The 17,711-nt window shown below is 40.1% G+C and overlaps 1 protein-coding gene across 6 annotated transcripts in view; it reads left to right on the top strand.

The window, feature by feature from the left end:
* Tjp1 (tight junction protein 1) overlaps positions 1-17,711 on the top strand; it is a 233,071-nt gene that overhangs the window by 193,942 nt on the left and 21,418 nt on the right. For all 6 annotated transcript variants that reach the window (XM_051148682.1, XM_051148684.1, XM_051148683.1 and 3 more), the window contains exons 9-18: positions 3,083-3,222; positions 3,994-4,099; positions 7,121-7,271; positions 9,142-9,250; positions 10,553-10,772; positions 11,111-11,295; positions 11,425-11,520; positions 15,229-15,311; positions 16,322-16,532; positions 17,002-17,102. In XM_051148682.1, the coding sequence (XP_051004639.1) occupies positions 3,083-3,222; positions 3,994-4,099; positions 7,121-7,271; positions 9,142-9,250; positions 10,553-10,772; positions 11,111-11,295; positions 11,425-11,520; positions 15,229-15,311; positions 16,322-16,532; positions 17,002-17,102 (1,402 nt within the window). The remainder of the gene's footprint in view (positions 1-3,082; positions 3,223-3,993; positions 4,100-7,120; positions 7,272-9,141; positions 9,251-10,552; positions 10,773-11,110; positions 11,296-11,424; positions 11,521-15,228; positions 15,312-16,321; positions 16,533-17,001; positions 17,103-17,711) is intronic.

The following is a 17,711-nucleotide window of genomic DNA, read 5'->3' as shown; positions in this document are numbered from 1 at the left end:
AGTTAGTGTTTCAGAGTGAGTGGCTATTGAAGGTATGTTCTGAGCTTGTTGCTGCAGCTCTGTTAGGCATTGTGCAGGACAGTCTGATAGAAGGCACAGTGATAAGCTTTTCTGGTCACTCAGAACCAAGATAGACAAAATGAAATTTAAAAATAGGCAGTTCCAGGGCTGGAGAGAATGCCTCAGCAGCTAAGAGCACTGGCTACTCTCCCAGAGGACCTGGGTTCAATTCCCAGCACCCACAATGCAGCTCACAACTGTCTGTAACTCCAGTTTCAAGTGATCCAACATCCTCACATAGACATACCTGTTGGCCAAACACCATTACATATGAAATGTTTCTGTTAAAAAAAAAAAAAAAAAAAAAAAAAACGCAGGCAGTTCCTTTATATATATAAAAGGTAATAACTTTATGAAAACCTTATTCACAGATGAAGAATGTAGAACAGGACTCTGTAGCCCTGGAGAGAACATAAGATGACTGTGGTATTGCCCTCAGTGCTGTAAACCCACAGCTGTTGGCTGTAGGTGTTATTAGACTGAATGCAGGATAACTGTACCACCAACAAAGCCTAAGGACACCACTGAGAAAGGGCTCCTTAGTCTTTCTTCAAATCTTTCCTATTTAAATTCTGTATTTGGAGCTGTCTTCTCACTAAAATTGTCTGGTTTGGGCTGTCAAGATGGTTCATCGGTGTAAGCTCATGGGTTCCAGGTACTCACAATTGAAGCTTTTTTGTTTTTTAAAGGCAGGGTTTCTCTGTATGATAGCCCTGACTGTCTTGGGCTCACTTTGTAGACCAGGCTGGTCTTGATTCACCTGCCTCTGCCTCCTGAGTGCTGGGACTTCACCATTGAATCTTAACAATCTTAGTTGAATTTCTCAGACCCACAAGAAGCTCTGACTGGAGAGGTGGCTTAATTGGTAAAGAGCTTGTCACAAATGTAGAAGGGCAAGAATTTGGACCCTGGGCACCCATGTAAAAAGCCTGGTGTAGTGGCATACACCTATAATCCATACTTTGGGGAAACAGGCAGGCAGAACACTGGAACTCACCAGCCAGCCAGTTCAGCCAAGTTTCTGAGTTCTAAGGTCAGGGAGACACTGTCTCAAAGAGTGATTGTATAAGACACTTGGTGTCAAACTCTAGCACCTGCATGCACACAGGGATGGACAACCACCACCACCACCACCCACAAGGAGGCCAGGCGTAATGGTTAGGTCTCTAATCCTAGCTACGTGGGAGACTGGGCAAAAGAATCCATCAGAAGTTCAAGGCCTAGATACATCACTACAGAGCAAGTTCAAGCAAGCCTGGCTAACTTAGTGATGTCTGCAGTATGGATGGCCTGAGGTTGCTTGATTGCTTGAAGTATGAGGGAAAGCTGCATTAGTGAAGCAGCCTGGCACAGCATAGCAGTTATGTTCTGATCAAGAGAGTGAAGAGGCTTGTGCTAACAGTAAAGAAGCTGAACATAGCGGGGTGGCGCACGCCCTTAATCCAAGCACTCAGGACGCAGAGGCAGGCAGCTCTTTGTGAGTTGGTGGCCAGCCTGGTCTATAGAGTTGAGTTCCAGCTAAGGCTCCACAGAGAAACCCTATCATCAAAAAACAAAAAGCTAAACATAAAAGGAACAAAACTAGAAAGTATTGGCTACTAAGACTAAAGATAAGCCTAAGTACAAGACGTACAAACAGCGCTGTGTCTTTATCTGCTTCTAAGATGGAGTGCCAACAGAAGAGGCAGAGCTAATGTCCCCAGGCCTCAGATGTAGCCTTCTTGGAAGGGCTCAGTATCTGTTTATTGAATGTTCAGAGAATTTACAGCATGTTGCCAGGTGAACTTGGTGTCTAGAGTCTCTAGGAAGGACATTTGTGGGAGGCATATCATTTGGGAGCCATTTGAAAGTAGCTTGGGTAAGCCGCTGGCCACCACGCCCTCATGTTCACTGTTGAGAAACATTTCAGAGGGATGCATGCTTCTACCTTCATGGTCTCCATGCCACTCTTCTTGCAGTTTTTCACTTAACAGTACTTTCTGCTGATCTGATTGATTGATGTGTTAATTTGTTACTTTGTTTACACAGTTGATAAGCTAAGGAGCCTTTATTGCCTTTGAATCAATTTATGTGGAGTATAAAATCCCATTGGTTTGAATTTTTTTCTTGTTGTTTTGTTTTGTTTTGTTGTTGTTGTTGTTGTTGTTGTTTTTTGAGACAGGGTTTCTCTGTGTAGCCTTGGCTGTCCTGGACTCACTTTGTAGACCAGGCTGGCCTCGAACTCACAGTGATCCACCACCTGCCTCTGCCTCCTGAGTGCTGGGATTAAAGGTGTGTGTCACCAAGCCTGGCTAAAATCCCATCTGTAACAATCATTTTTTAATAGTTTTTAGCCAACCCAAAGTCCCTCGTTCAATGGGACCATACTGTGTATAAGCCAAAAAAAAAAAACAAACAAACAAAACCCCAAAACAGCCAGCAGGGTGGGTCAGTGGTAAGAGAAACTTGCCATGGAAGCCAGGAGGACTAGCATTCAGTCCCCAGACCCCACACAAGGGTGGTGGAGAACTAATTCCACGTTTTCCTCTGGTCTCCAAATGTACACCTTGGTGTTAGTGACACCTCACATGGTGTGCATATGCACTCACATATACGCACAAATAAAACATCAAAATACATGCATCTATACGTTTCTGAGGAAGAACAAAATGCCTTTAGGAGGACTTGTTCTAGCTGGTGTTTGCTTCTGAGCAGTGAGGAATTTGGTAGATAAACATGGCTCAGCGCCTACATTTGAGTGCTAGTGTCTGTCTGCGTGGATGGAGGTCAGAGGGCAACTTGTAGGGATTGGTTCTCCTTGGATTATGTGGGCCTAGGAATGAAATGCAGGTTATCTAGTTTGGTGGCAAGTATTTTCACCACTGAGTCATGTTGCTGGCTCATCCTCATTTTAATTGCTAACTTTGGTAACTCAGCAAATCCTTTCCCCTGGTTCTGAAGCTGTCTTGCCTCTTCTGTTCTTATGAAGTGCTTTTTTAAAAATCATCCTTACCCTTTTCATGTTTTTATTGCAATAAATTAGCCTCCGGAGCAGAGAAGAAGAGAGAATTTCTAAACCTGGGACTGTCTCAACTCCTGTAAAACAAGTAGATGATCATACACCTAAAGTGGTGGAAGAAGTTACAGTTGAAAAAAGTGAGAAGCAAACACCTACTCTTCCCGGTAAGCATAACAAAAAACGTTTTTGCTGTCAGATTACAGCAACTGTCATCATTTGCAGAAGATTTTAAGGATACAATTATTGTTACCAATGTGGATTTTTCTGTATATGCCGTTCAGCTTTTTCTTATTATGGTAAGAGCATAGATCAGTAATCTTCATGAATGTTTTTTGTTTTTACTTTCTTTCTTTTCTTTTCTTTTTCTTTTTTTTTTTTTTTTTTTTTTGGTTTTTTGGTTTTTTGGTTTTTTGAGACAAGGTTTCTCTGTGTAGCCTTGGCTGTCCTGGACTCGCTTTGTAGACCAGGCTGGCCTCGGAACTCATGGTGATCCGCCTGCCTCTGTCTCCCGAGTGCTGGGATTAAAGGCGTGCGCCACCACGCCCGGCTCTTACTTTCTAAATATAAATTATTCATGTTTAACAGCTGCTTGCAGTAAGTAAGGATGTTTTTCAACACTTTTCATTAAAGATAAATATTATAGAGCTGAGGGGTGACAGTGCTTGTCAAGCTAGTAATAGACCTTAGGTTCCTCATATAGCACTGCAGGGACAGCATGGAGGGAATATTAGATTACCTTGAAAAATAAAAAAACGCTATTTTAAACATTGGAACTGTTTGCTTCTATTGTCTGTCTTACTCTAGTGACTAGTGGTGGGAATGGCTGTGAGAAGAGGGTTTGCATAATGAAGAGTGTTAATGTTACTGCAGAGAGCTGTATGGACCGCGTGATAATTGCTTTTTTGTTCTCTACTTTTATTATTATTTTTTTTTAGAACCAAAGCCTGTGTATGCTCAAGTTGGCCAACCAGATGTGGATTTACCTGTCAGTCCTTCCGATGGTGTTCTGCCTAATTCAACTCATGAAGACGGGATACTTAGGTAATGCAATTTCCAAGCCACATGGTCTTTTTTTATTTATTAGATATTTCTCAGCATAGGAATTGAAAGTCAAGTTCCTATAGTATTGTCTAGTGCCCATAATACTATGGTTAACAGCAAAGCTACCTTTTTGCGTCCCCCCCCCCTTTTTTTTTTCTTTTTAATTAGGACCTTGTCTTACCTAGTTCTTAGGTAAGAGTAAAGGTTTTCTACTAAGATACAGCGTGTCCACATGCTTTCTCTTCCCTAGCACTTAGAGACAAGTACTTGTAAGTCAGCACTGAGACATTTTGGGCTGAGTCTGTTTCTGGTGGACCTCCTGTGAGGTGACATGTGCGGAGTCCCTGGCCACACGGTCAGTAGCACACCTTCAGTTATTCAGCCAAGAGTATCTCAATGTATTGCCTAGAGGAAAGTCATTTCTGATTGAGAAAGCTATTCTAGAATTAGTTTGAGAGTCCATACCATGTATTCATTAGTTTATAGGTATATTTTGCGAGCAAATTTTAAGCCTTCATAGTCTTTAAATCTGTTGCTTCCATCATAAAAAGGACATGATATGTGAATACTTGAAAATAAGCACATTTTCTAAGGCGTAGTAGATCAAGAATTCTCCCTGCCCTCAATGTTTTCTGTGTAAAACTAAAAACAAAAATACATGGGCTCTTTCCTCAGTACTCAGGCAGAAGCAGATAGCTTCAGAAGTAGGTGAGTATTGTATGAATTTAAATAGCTTATTTTTAGTATTGGTAATGAATGATTAAAACATACAGAATGAAAAAGCTTAGTCTTAGCCAGGCTCTATGGTGCACGCCTGTAATCATAGCACTCAGAGAGACAGAGTAGGCAGATCTCTGGGTTCCAGGCCAGCCTGGTCTATGACGTGCGTCCAGGTCAGCCAAGGCTACACAGAGAAACCCTGTCTTCAAAAACAAAATGAAACAAAACAAAAAAACCCAAAACGAAGGAGAGAAGGAAGGAAGAAAAGGTGTAGTCCCGTTGCTCATTTTTGACATTGCTGAAATTGTAGTAAGATGCCGAAGAACTGCTTCTCCAGCCTGAAGGGCAGATGCGGAAGGGGACGAGCGTGTCTGCAGTCCTAATAGCTGAGCCATGGGTCTTTCATTCAAATACAGTTAGTGGATTTGAGGGGAAAATAAATGAGTGGGTTTTGTTACTGCACATAGTTGATATAATACAGATAGGGCAAAGCACAAAGCCTGTCATTTTCCTGAAGCTGCAGTCTAGCATTGCTTTTCAAAAGCCAGACTTTATCTGAATACAGAGCCATTCAGCCACATCCACTTAATGAGGCTCTCTGGACTAGTCAGGGTTAGTGGAGGGTTTCCAAGGACCTAGGGTTTCCAAGAACATATTTAAAAGATCTGTCTGTGGATCCAGTGTTTTAGATGAGGCACCGCTGAAAGCACGATACCAGCACAAGCAAGGACTCAGAAGCATCCATCCCATAGCTGGTAAATATTGTCAGAAGGATGTCAAGGGCGCTAGGAGCCTTGACTGAGTGCAGCCTGTCCAACGTGTGGCCTTTTGACTTTTATGTCTAGCTTTTCTGTTAGTTTCAGGTAAGAAAACGAGATGGCTGGACATAGTGACACACACTTTTAGTCTCCTCACTCAGGAGGCAGATCTTGGGAATTGGAGGTCAGTCTGGTCTGTATAGTGTTCCAAGACAGCCAAGACTATATAGTGAGACTTTGCATGGGGGTTGGAGGGAGAAGAAAACCAGATTAATGGTGACTGTTTTACAAATTATAAAGGCTATTGCAATTTTTAACTAGGCTGTTCAAAAGTACCAGAATTTCCCCCTTAAATCATTTATTCAGGTATGTGACTTTATTTTATAAATTCTGACAATTTGGTAATTGGTTAATAAATTTACTATATATTCAGAATAGTGAGAGTTAAGAATAGTTGTTGTTTTTTTCCCTTTGAGACAGTGTTTCTTTATGTAGCCTTTCTGGGATTAAAGGCATGCACCACCATGCGTGGCTTAAGAAGGCGGCACAGAGAAATCCTGTCATGAAAAACAAAAATAAATAAATAAATAAAAATAAATAATAATTTTTTTAAAAGTGCTCCCCCCATTCCTCCCCCTCCGCCAGACATGATTTCTTTATGTTATCTTAACTATCCTGACCAGGCTAGTCACCAACTCATATTGATCCTCCTGCCTCTGCCTCCCGAGTGCTGGTATTAAAGGCGTGCGCCACCACACCCAGCTAAAAGAATAGTTCTTGAACTGTGGAGACAACATTGAGAACTTAGACAGCAGTGTAGAGCAACTTGCCCAGTGTCTTCTCTGCTCAGCTATTTAAGTTGTGTTTAGGTGTTTGCTCCCCACCCGCATAATAGAGTGACATGCGTGCATCTGTCCCTTCACTTCTTCCCTATGGGAATTATAGGACAGAGGTGGATGCAGGGCTAATTGAGAAATGCCGAATAACCCAATGTTCTTATCTCAGAGTTAGAAAGAGCTGCAGAATAAGGGTACTGCAAAGAGCCCACCAATTACCACACTCAAATCCTCTATCTTAATTGTAGAGATTACAACAGACCCTGCTTGTATATTTCTTCATATTAAGAAAATTACTGAACTGTATGCATAGTTTCTTTTCCTTATATTAAATGAGGCTTTTCATTTGTTTAGTGGGATTGGTGTAGGAAAGTAGGTTTTGTTTTTGTTTTTTATGTATTGGGAATGTACCATAAGTATTTTGAAGAAGAGGGAAAACCAACTGTTTATAAGGAAAATTATAGAATGCTCATAGAAAGCATTTTTTCTCTGTCAAATTTAGGTATTTTAAAACTTATTTTCAAATAAGAAATTCGAAGGTCTGTTAAATCTGGCTTTGGAGTCTAATACTAAGTTCTACTTATTGAATGAGTACCATGTAGGAGGCTCTAGAAATGATGGTCCTTTGTTCCATTCTCAATATAGCTGTTGCTGTAGCAGCCTGCTGTGACTTTTAACTGTTTGAAATGAAATATCTGTTTTAACAGGCCCAGCATGAAACTGGTAAAATTCAGAAAAGGAGATAGTGTGGGTTTGCGACTAGCTGGTGGAAATGATGTCGGAATATTTGTAGCTGGCGTTCTAGAAGATAGCCCTGCAGCCAAAGAAGGCTTAGAGGAAGGTGATCAAATTCTCAGGGTATGTCAGTATATCATCTTATGTGCATTCGAAAGTCTTAGATCATCAGATGCCAGGCATGGCAGACTGCTATTGTGATTAGGGTAATAATGTATGTACAGGCTCTTGAATCACCTAAGTTTCAAATTAAGAACTGATTATCTCTAGCTTGTGTTAGACTGATCACTTGCCATTCTGCCTTTGCTCTTGTGTGCTGCTTTGTTATGTTGTTAGTGATGTTTTATTGAAGTTACTGGTATTTATAGAACCTATAAGGGAAATAAGTTTTAGATAATTTTACTGTCTACTAAGTAGTCTTCTAAAAATTCAGTTAAACTAAAAGTTCAGTTAAACATTTGGACTGGCCAAGACTGCCAGAGACCACAACTTGCCAGCCAGCATTTTGGGGTAGGTATTGTTTTACCATGAGAGTAAGTAGTCTTCCTAGGAACCCTGGCCTCGCAGACTCCTTATTTCAGATAGTGGCTCAGATCCAGGAGGGTGGATGGGATTTATATCAGTCAAATTTGGCTTTCAACCTTCACACCTCGCAAGAAAGGTGATCATTGACAAAAGCCAGGAGAGTGTAGGCTAGATGTACCCGCCAATTGTGATTTTCTCTTCTCTCCCGTTCCTTCCCTTGACAGTGTTGCCTAGCAATGGTAGTGTCCTGTCTGTGTCTCACTTCTTTATAGGGTATCCATGTTTATATAGATTTGATTCTGGTAGGTAAACTCTGTCTCTTTTTTAAAATCAGAACGTCAGTCTATCCAGAGGTGTGATGCATTTACTGTTTCTCTGTCTCCTCTGTTCAGCACCTCCACTCTGGTCTCTTTCTGGTTTCAGCCTTCCTCCTCCCTGTGCTGACTAGAGTCTTTCCATCTGCTCTGCAGTCTTGCAGCTTTGTCCACCTCTTCGCCCTTTCCTCCCCTCTGGTTCCTCAGCTTCATTTCTCCCACTTGCTGTTGACTGTTCAAGGGATGTTGAGTTCCTTCTTTGCTTCCTCTTTCTTTTTGTTAAACACTGTGGCCTTGCAGTCTGGCTTTATCTGCTACTGAATCTGAGTTTTCACAGCCATTACTGACCAGTGTCAACTTCACCGCACAATTTCTTTCATTTCTTAGCAGCAATTGCCTGTCAATCCTTGAAGGCTTTCTCCCTGAGATTCTGTCATATGACCACCACTCCTGCTGCCTTGATTTCTGTAATTTGGGAGACTGTATCAGTGGTCCCTGCATCTCAAGTGCTGTCTTCATCTCAGTGAGCCGCCCACAGTCAGAATCTTTCTACCTTGAGTTTGCTGTGCTTGTGGCCTGTCCCAGTGGCGCCATTGATCTAATCTTCCTTTCCCTTCAAATGTAAGCATGTAAGGCAGTCATGACACCATCTCTGGTACTGTATTAGGTTCCTCCTGATCCTTCACTTATACTCAGTCCACTTATGTCGCATTTGAACACAACATGATGGGAATTCTGACTGTAATTGAAATTACAGCACTTTCCTTACCTACTCTATGATCTTGTTTTGAGGTAATCGGGGAATACATCATTTAAAAGCAGCTTCTTCTTATACCTCACTTTGGCTTTTACATGAAAGTAAATAGTGCGTTTTGATTATTTGTCTTTTGGCCTTTTTATTGTTTCTATTAATGGAGAAATTTTCCCCAAAAGTAACAGGAGAAAATCCCCACTTGCTTGCAATCCTGCACAGTTACTGGTAACAATTGGATAGATTTCATTTCAACTTCATTTTGGAACTTAAGAATTTAGTAATATAAGTAGACACTGACTTTGAAGTAGTAGACTCTGAAAATACTTGTTTTCTAAGTAAATAAATACATTTATATTCAAAACAGCTAGTATAAATTTATACAATTTTTTTATTCCAATAGGTGAACAATGTAGATTTCACAAATATCATAAGAGAAGAAGCTGTCCTTTTCCTCCTTGACCTCCCTAAAGGTGAAGAAGTGACCATATTGGCTCAGAAGAAGAAGGATGGTGAGCTACTGTCTGAAATGGAGACAATGCACCTGTGGGAGTGGAGCCTCTCGTGGGGATTGGTTCAGTTGTTCAAAGTAAATCAGGGGCGGGTGTGGTAGCACACCCATAGTTCCAGCACTCAGGAGCCCAGCACAAGAGAATCACGAGTTCAAAGCCAAGCATGATGACTTAGGCATTTTATCTCCCTACTTGGTAGTCAGAGGTACGTGATTCAAAGTGATTCAGAGATCTGTAATTCAAGGCCAGCTTGGTCTACATAGCAAGTTCCAGGACAGGCAAGGCTACCTGGTGAGACCTTTCCTCAAAAAAAAAAAAAAAAAAAAAACCCAAATGAACCATTAAAAAAAAATGTAGCTCAAAATAAATCATTTCAATTTGAGTAATGATTGAATTTATTAATCTCAGGAAGTTAATTTTATTTGCTTATGGTTCTTTAGTCTTACACTATGCTCCTTAACAGAGCAAGATGAATATAACCAATATTTATGGCATTATGATTTAAGTCAAATGCCAGCCAATCCTTTCTAGGTCATAGAAAAATATTTTATTAGTTATTGGATTACGTAAAGTGTTACGTGGATAGTGTCTAAGTTTTGTATTGGTATTTCCTAAGCAGTATACAGGACCGTTAGTATCATTTCAAAGAATATATAAGTAACTGTTCTTTCTGGGTTTTTTTTTTTTTTTCCCCTGAAAATTGAGATTTATTTTAGCTTATGTTTCCTATCCAGTGGTTGAGAATCAGTTGTACATTGCCCACTTCCACCCGCTCCAGCTCCCAGCTCCAACACACTCCGTTTTTGGCTTGTTCTTGTGTTGTATGTTTGTTTTTGAGGTGGATGTTTCATGTGGCCCAGGTAGCCTGGAAATTCCTGAGTTGAAGAAATTGATCTGGAACACCTGATTCTCCTGTCTACCTCCCAAGTGCTGGGGTTACAGGAATGAACCACACACAGCCTAGCATGCTCAGTTGGAACTGTCAAAGTCTTCTGGAGGAGTTGGGGAACAAAATTGCTCTTTGGAGCATTTGCAGATCAATTAGATGCTATAACAGGAAGCAGAAATTCATCTTTTTCTGCATAATTTCATCATGTGCCCAGTGGAGGTACTAAGTTTCCATTTTAAGAGGTAATGTTGAAGAACAGTGAGATGAAGTAATTCCCGACACACAGTGAGATTGGACTTTGACTGGTACTGTATGCTGATGTGGGCATTAGGAGCATCTCATAAATATCTTCTCTGCAGATTAAGTTTTTATTCTAGTAAGTATTGATTAACGTGTTTCTTTTGATTCCTTAGTTTATCGCCGCATTGTAGAATCAGATGTAGGAGATTCATTCTATATTAGAACCCATTTTGAATATGAAAAGGAATCTCCGTATGGACTTAGTTTTAACAAAGGAGAAGTGTTCCGTGTTGTGGATACTTTGTACAATGGAAAGCTGGGCTCTTGGCTTGCCATTCGAATTGGCAAAAATCATAAGGAGGTAGAACGAGGCATCATCCCCAATAAGAACAGGTATGAACACTTGGAAACTCCTTATACTGTGAAACGATGATACAGTTTCATTCTCATTGAGGAATTTGGGGTATACAAATTGGTGTTTTTCATTGTGTTCACTCACTATAGTCATAACTGATTTAATCACATTATAAAACTACTCTATTAAAACTGTAAATATATACTGCAAGTGAATACTTATCCTGAATTTTGATATTCCATTTTATTTTGTCGAGTTTTTTCCTTGTTGCCTTTTAAATACCCTTGTTTATGTTTCTTTCTTTCTTTCTTTCTTTCTTTCTTTCTTTCTTTCTTTCTTTCTTTCTTTCTTTCTTTCTTTTTTTCTCCTTCAATAGAGCTGAACAGTTAGCCAGTGTACAATACACACTTCCAAAGACAGCAGGTGGCGATCGGGCAGACTTCTGGAGATTTCGAGGTCTTCGCAGCTCCAAGAGAAATCTTCGAAAAAGCAGAGAAGACTTGTCGGCTCAGCCAGTTCAAACAAAGTTCCCAGCTTATGAAAGGGTTGTTCTTCGAGAAGGTAGTTTATTTCTATAGCTTAGTGTACATCTTTTCATGGCAGTATCTTTCAGAAAGTGGAATTTATAAACTATATCATCATCATCATCTTTTTTTATTTTACTTTTTTCTCCATTTAATTGCTCTTTAGCTGGATTCCTAAGACCTGTAACCATCTTTGGACCAATAGCTGATGTTGCTAGAGAGAAGTTGGCAAGAGAAGAACCGGATATTTATCAGATTGCAAGTGAGTAGACACAGGTCCAACACTGACCTGCAGTGGGCCTCACGGTCTTTCTTTGTCTGATCCCTCTAAAAGGGAATGTCCAACCAGTCTCGTAAAAATACAGCTTTTGTGAGAACATTGCCTTCATGTCATTCTTTTAATTTTGGGGGAAGGCAAAACAATCGTATCTTTGTTCTACCACGTCCCTGTACCAAGAACAATCATCACTTCTGAGGCAGTTGCTTCGTGGGAAAACTGCCTCCCCCTTGATCTTGTTGAACCTTCACAGTAACACTGATGAAGGAATCCAAATACTAATTTTGAATTTGAGCAGCCTGAGCCTTAGTGAGGCTGTGCTAAGCATTGCTACTTGTCTGTTAGGTTTACATTTTCCCTTAATGATCACTAGTGAATGGCAAAACATGGTCTTCATCTCAACCCTTTCTGATGGATGTAGTGATTTTTTTTTTTTTCTTTTTGTTTTTTGTTTTGTTTTGTTTTTTTAGACAGAGTTTCTCTGTGTAGCCCTGGCTGTCCTAGACTTGCTTTGCAGTCTGGCCTTGAACTCAAGCAATCCACCTGCCTCTGCCTCTGCCTCCCCAGGTGCTAGGATTACAGGCAGGTGCTACCATGCCCTGCTGATGTAGTGATTTTTAATAAGTGAACTATAGAAACATACACAAGGTGATGAACTTTGCTGATGATGGCAGCTGGTCTCCTGCGGACTATACAGTGAACATGGTGACAGCAGCGCTGTGTATGCCAGTGCATATTGTTTCATCCTATTATGGTTGAAACATACAAACTTGGTTATAACTACTTGGCATGCTTTAAATTACACATGAAAACTTTTACACTGAGGTTTTTTTCATATTTCACTCTCTTTGTGAAAGTTAAATCATTTGTACATATGTTATCACCACCCCCAATTTCACCTCAAAGTCTGATTTTTGTGATATTGTAAAAGTTTTCTTTTTCTTCTTAATAAGTAATAAGATGGTTTTGTTAAAGTATCTTTTATTCTCCTGAAATAATTATCATCTTGGAGGCTCATTGCCTTGTCTGCTAGGCCTAGTCCTGGAAGCTTTTAGACTCTGTACAATCAAATTTAGGCCTAGAATGTTTTCTGCCTCAGAATTACTGCGGACTAAGCTCACCCTTTCTACTTATTTCTGAACATGGGCTGGCTGGTTCAACTCACCTGTCCTGGCTCAAACTCCTCTCCAAGTTGGCTTAATCTGGCTTCTCTCGGATTCTTACTGAGAATTGCTCTGCTTGGCCTAAAACTAACTCTAGCAATATGTTCTAATCTTCTGGCTCCTTCTCCTTCTCTGGTTTGTTCTGCCGTCACCTGTGTCTACCTTGTTCTCCCTCTGGCTCTCTCTGTAAAACTCTCCCACTAAAACTGCCTCTGGATTCCACTGCAGTGCTTCGCAGCTCACTGACTCAACAGCACTGACTAGAGCTCAGGCATCTGCTGGCCTCTGCCTCCTGGAATTAAAGGCATATCTGTATTCCAGCTGGGTCAGATAGACTTGTGATCTCTTGCCAGAGCAGCCATGTTGTGAATTAACAACATGTCTTTGCATTTCTTTCACCTTATGACTTGACTTTTTCTTATGTCTAGTTTCTGCCTTGTTTCTCACTGTCTAGTTTCTGCCTTGTTTCTCACTGGTTTATCGGTGCAAGAATATAGCTTTTCCTGTACTTAGTACAGTTTTCTAATAGAAAGGAAGAAACCAATAGAATCTAAACACATAGTGTCTGTTAATTGTGTGTGTACCACTGCTGTCCAGAGGACTATGCCTGTTACTTTGTTATGAGACTTATTAACATTTTGAAGTATACAATATTAAGAGTTAGCACATTGCTCTTTTTTATATTGCTTTTATTTTGGTTTTGATGAAATTTAATGAAGATACTTATTTTTTAAAAATCAGGAGGGTTTTTTTTTTTTGTTTCATACAAGTGATAATAAAATGTTAACACATAAAAAAATTTCCCACTCCACTGTTTTCAGAAGCCTTTTGGTTATTGTATAGCAGACAGCATTTCATCTGAAGAACCAACTTTGTAGTTTTTTAATTGAGGGAAAGTGAGTGTTGAAGGTTTCTAAAATTTAGCTTTGAGGATAGTACATGGTTTACTCATATTACGTCCCAACTGCACATAAGAGTTCATATAGCCTAGTTATAAATCCTCTTTTGACTTAAGGGCTTGAAGTATTTTCTTGAACTGAAAGTCCCAGGTGATTTCTCTCTTTGGTCCATGTCTGCTAGATTCCGTGGTGTAGCCCAGTCCTCCTGTGATGCCTGTCTTGTGATAGTCTCACCTCTAACATCTCACTTGTTCTTGGGGGCCTCTGCTCCTTTCATCGTTCTGCCTTCGCTGACTGGATACAGCAGAGCCTCTTCCCTTCCCTTTGCATTTCAGTTCATGTCAGAGTCCCGAACAGCACTGTTCTTTAGTGAAGGAGTCAGGTAACGTGTGCTGCTGCATCAGACAGACTGTGTATGAGGTATTAGAGGAGGCTTCCTCACCGCTTCATCTCCAACGCCTTGTAGCTTCAGGCCTTGCAGTTCTGGTAACAGATGGAAGGTGTCTGACTGGAAATCCCCAGGCCGTTTGCTGCAGCACTCTTGCTGATCTCAGTCCATTGTGGCTGCCTGCTTCCTTGCAGGAGTAGCTTCCCTGCTCTCTCTCTCTACACACACACACACACACACACACACACACACACACACACACACACCATTATTACACACACACACACCATTATTTTGTGTGTGTGTCACCTGGAGGATGGTAGGAAACTAAGCCTCAAACAAAGGGGGGAAATCTTAAGCCCATAACCTTAGGAATTTTGGGAGCCTATTTTCCCCAGACTATTAATGGGGTTGAAGGAACACTGAAGAAAAAAAAATAAGCATATTAAAACTCAGATTTAAAAAAAAAATGTTGGGGCTGGAGAGATGGTTCAGAGGTTAAGAGCACTCACTGGCTCTTCTTCCAAAGGTCCTGAGTTCAATTCCCAGTAATCACATGGTGGCTCACAACCATCTATAATGAGATCTGGTGCCATTTTTTGGCATGCAGGTATACATGCAGGCAAAATACTGTGCACAAAATAAATAATTAAAATAAACGTTTACATATTTTGTTCATAGCAAATAAGAATTGATTGTAATTTTACTCTCCTGGCCTTAATAAAAGGAAACCTGTCAGAGAAGTTTTTGAAATCTTCATCTCATGTTAGGTGAGGCATTTATCACATTTGATAATTTTTCCTAACCCATTGTTTTTTTTTTTCCCCATTGTGACTTTAAAAAGTGCCACATCAAAATATTTATTTTGGTTACTAAGTTCTTGGGGGAATACCTTCTTAGTTTACTCCTAAAGCAAGTGCCTCACTGGCCTTCTGGTAATCCTGGTTCTCTTGGGAAGCACATTGGCTGTCTGACCTATAGATAGGCCCTCCAGGGGTTAGGAGTTAGGGAATAGATGCTACCTCTGATTTCTACCAGCTGGCATGGAAACAGTTTTGCTTTTTAGAACGGGTGAATAGGAGCCTTTCTTGGTGACTTGCTACTGCCCTCTAGTGGATAGAATCTATACTGCTAAATACAGCCAGGTGTTATTCCAGCATGTCTGTAGTGCCCACGACTTGAGAATTTCTGAACTAACCAGTGGAAATAATGTATTTTCTTTTTGTCCTGTCTTCATGAATAGAAAGTGAACCTCGAGATGCTGGAACTGACCATCGTAGCTCTGGCATTATTCGTCTTCATACAATAAAGCAGATCATAGACCAAGTAAGTTATTATAAAGTGGCCTATTCCTTATGAACAATAGAGCTTATGTTTTTGATGAGGAGATTTAAAAAAGAGAGATTTCCCCAACATAACTACTGGTGTAGCCTAATTAAGCCCTTACTGTATAAAAGCATTAATAAAACTTTCAAGAAGATAGTTATGATCAACATCAGAAACAATGATGTTTAGTTGTAATTAGTCGTTGTAGCAGTGCAGTTCAGAGTGCACATATGAAAGGAGAAATCAGGGACATTTCTTGGCTGCACTGACTTTCACAGACAATTGCACAGGTAGCAATTGTTAGCTTATAAGTGTTGTGGCTGAGTCTTAAAAATAACTGATGAAAGTTTATTCCTTCTCAAGTCTCTGATAGGGTTGAAGACCAGGTAGTTTAGTTTTACAATGAAGCTTAGTTGTTTAGGGGTTAAGATGTTTTTAGGTCTAGATAGGTGGTTTAAGTTGATAATGGCAATGTGTGATGGAGATTGATTTATATTCAGAATTTTAGATGCACCAAGATAGGAAAGATGTTTTCTTCAAAGCTGTCAAATATAAATAGCCAAAACACTATGAATATAATATTTATATAATTCCTGATTGTCATGGTTCTTTAGGTAGTTTATTATCTATGTGTAAAATAATATAAATGTATATGTAAAAAATAAAAATGTTTAATTAAAAAAATAATTAGAAAAAAAAAGTGGTAGGGTAATGCAGCATCTGGATACCTCATAGGAAAGGGAATGAACAAATTAAATGCAAACAAGGTGTGTAAAATAAACGAGTGTTTCTGTTGCCAGGACAAATGAACTTAAAAAAAAAAAAAAAAGCCGATGAAGAAAAAATTTTTAATTGGGCTGGAAATTCTGATAGATTTTTAATAAGTGCTTCTGAGACATAGCAACCGCAAAGTGACTAACACTGAAGCATAGCAGAGCCTAGGGATTTTTAGGAGAGAATGAGGTTTAACGGTGTTTGCATTTTTGTATGGATGTTTTTTCTGTCTCTAGGACAAACATGCTTTGTTAGATGTAACACCAAATGCAGTCGATCGTCTTAACTACGCCCAGTGGTATCCAATTGTTGTGTTCCTTAACCCTGACTCTAAGCAAGGTGTGAAAACAATGAGGATGAGGTTATGTCCGGAGTCTCGGAAAAGTGCCAGGAAACTATATGAACGATCTCATAAACTCCGTAAAAATAATCACCATCTTTTTACAAGTGAGTATGTTAAACATTTTCTTTGAGCTTAAAATGTTCAGGCAAGCCGGGCGTGGTAGGGCACACCTTTAATCCCAGCACTTGGGAGGCAGAGGCAGCCGCATCTCTGAGTTTAATGCCAGCCTGTGTACAAATCCAGTCCAGGACAGCCAGGACTACAAGAGAAACTCTGTCTTGGAACCCCCCCCCCCCAAAAAAAAGTTCAGGCAATAATATAGAAGCCAAAGGTTATGTTATTCAAATGCCAAAGCTCTTATGGTCTCAGCCTGGAGAACGTAACTTACTGTTGATTTAAAAGCTAAAAATGTTTGATTGAAAGGAAAAGTGTAACGAATGCCAAAATATAAATGTAAAATGCTTGTGTTCTCCAATACCGTCTCTTCAGAATGATGGTGGACAGGGTTGGATGGTTCCTCCTCGTTTGTGGCAATGCTCTAACCATAAAACCACATTGTTCATTCATTTTCAGCTACAATTAACTTAAACTCAATGAATGATGGTTGGTACGGTGCTCTGAAAGAAGCCATCCAACAGCAACAGAACCAGCTGGTGTGGGTCTCTGAGGGGAAGGTATGGAGTCTCCTACTATTTTTTACACTTGCTAAATTATATAACTAATTAAAAATGCCTCTGGGTTACCATTTTTCTTACTAGATTAAGATTTTCAAGAAATTTTGGAAAAGCTTTTATAATGCTTTCCATTTCTGTGTAGCAGTTAGACAGTGGAAAGTTGTTATACTTCTCAACTAAATTACTAGTCTAGTGGGATTCTCTTAAAGAATTCTCAGATTACACTAAAAACCACAGTTGACTCTGTCCATATCTGGCTGGGAGAGATGGCTTTGAACTTGGCTTCAGTTTCCTCCCAAGGGTCAAGGGATTTATGACCTGAGTGAGAGGTTTCTGTAAAGACAAGCAGTATGTGGGAAACACTGCCCCGGCCCCCACGGCCGCCAGGAGCATTGCAGGAGCCGCTACCCTACTAATGCTCCAGGAAACAGTGAAACTGTGCCCTCACATTGTACCTTAGGAATTCCCTCCACATACCTCAGTGGCACTTGGAACATCTTTACAGCCAACTGGAAAACAGTACACAAACTAATGTTTGGGTCTTGGTTTTACGCACACCCAAATGGCGAGCATTAAAGTAGCCTCTTTCTAGTGTCAGCCTGGTTTGTA

Source organism: Acomys russatus, chromosome 7, assembly GCF_903995435.1.
Source record: "Acomys russatus chromosome 7, mAcoRus1.1, whole genome shotgun sequence".
Lineage (NCBI taxonomy): Eukaryota > Metazoa > Chordata > Mammalia > Rodentia > Muridae > Acomys > Acomys russatus.
Note: the sequence above shows the minus strand (reverse complement) of the source record. Positions and strands in the feature narration are given on the sequence as shown.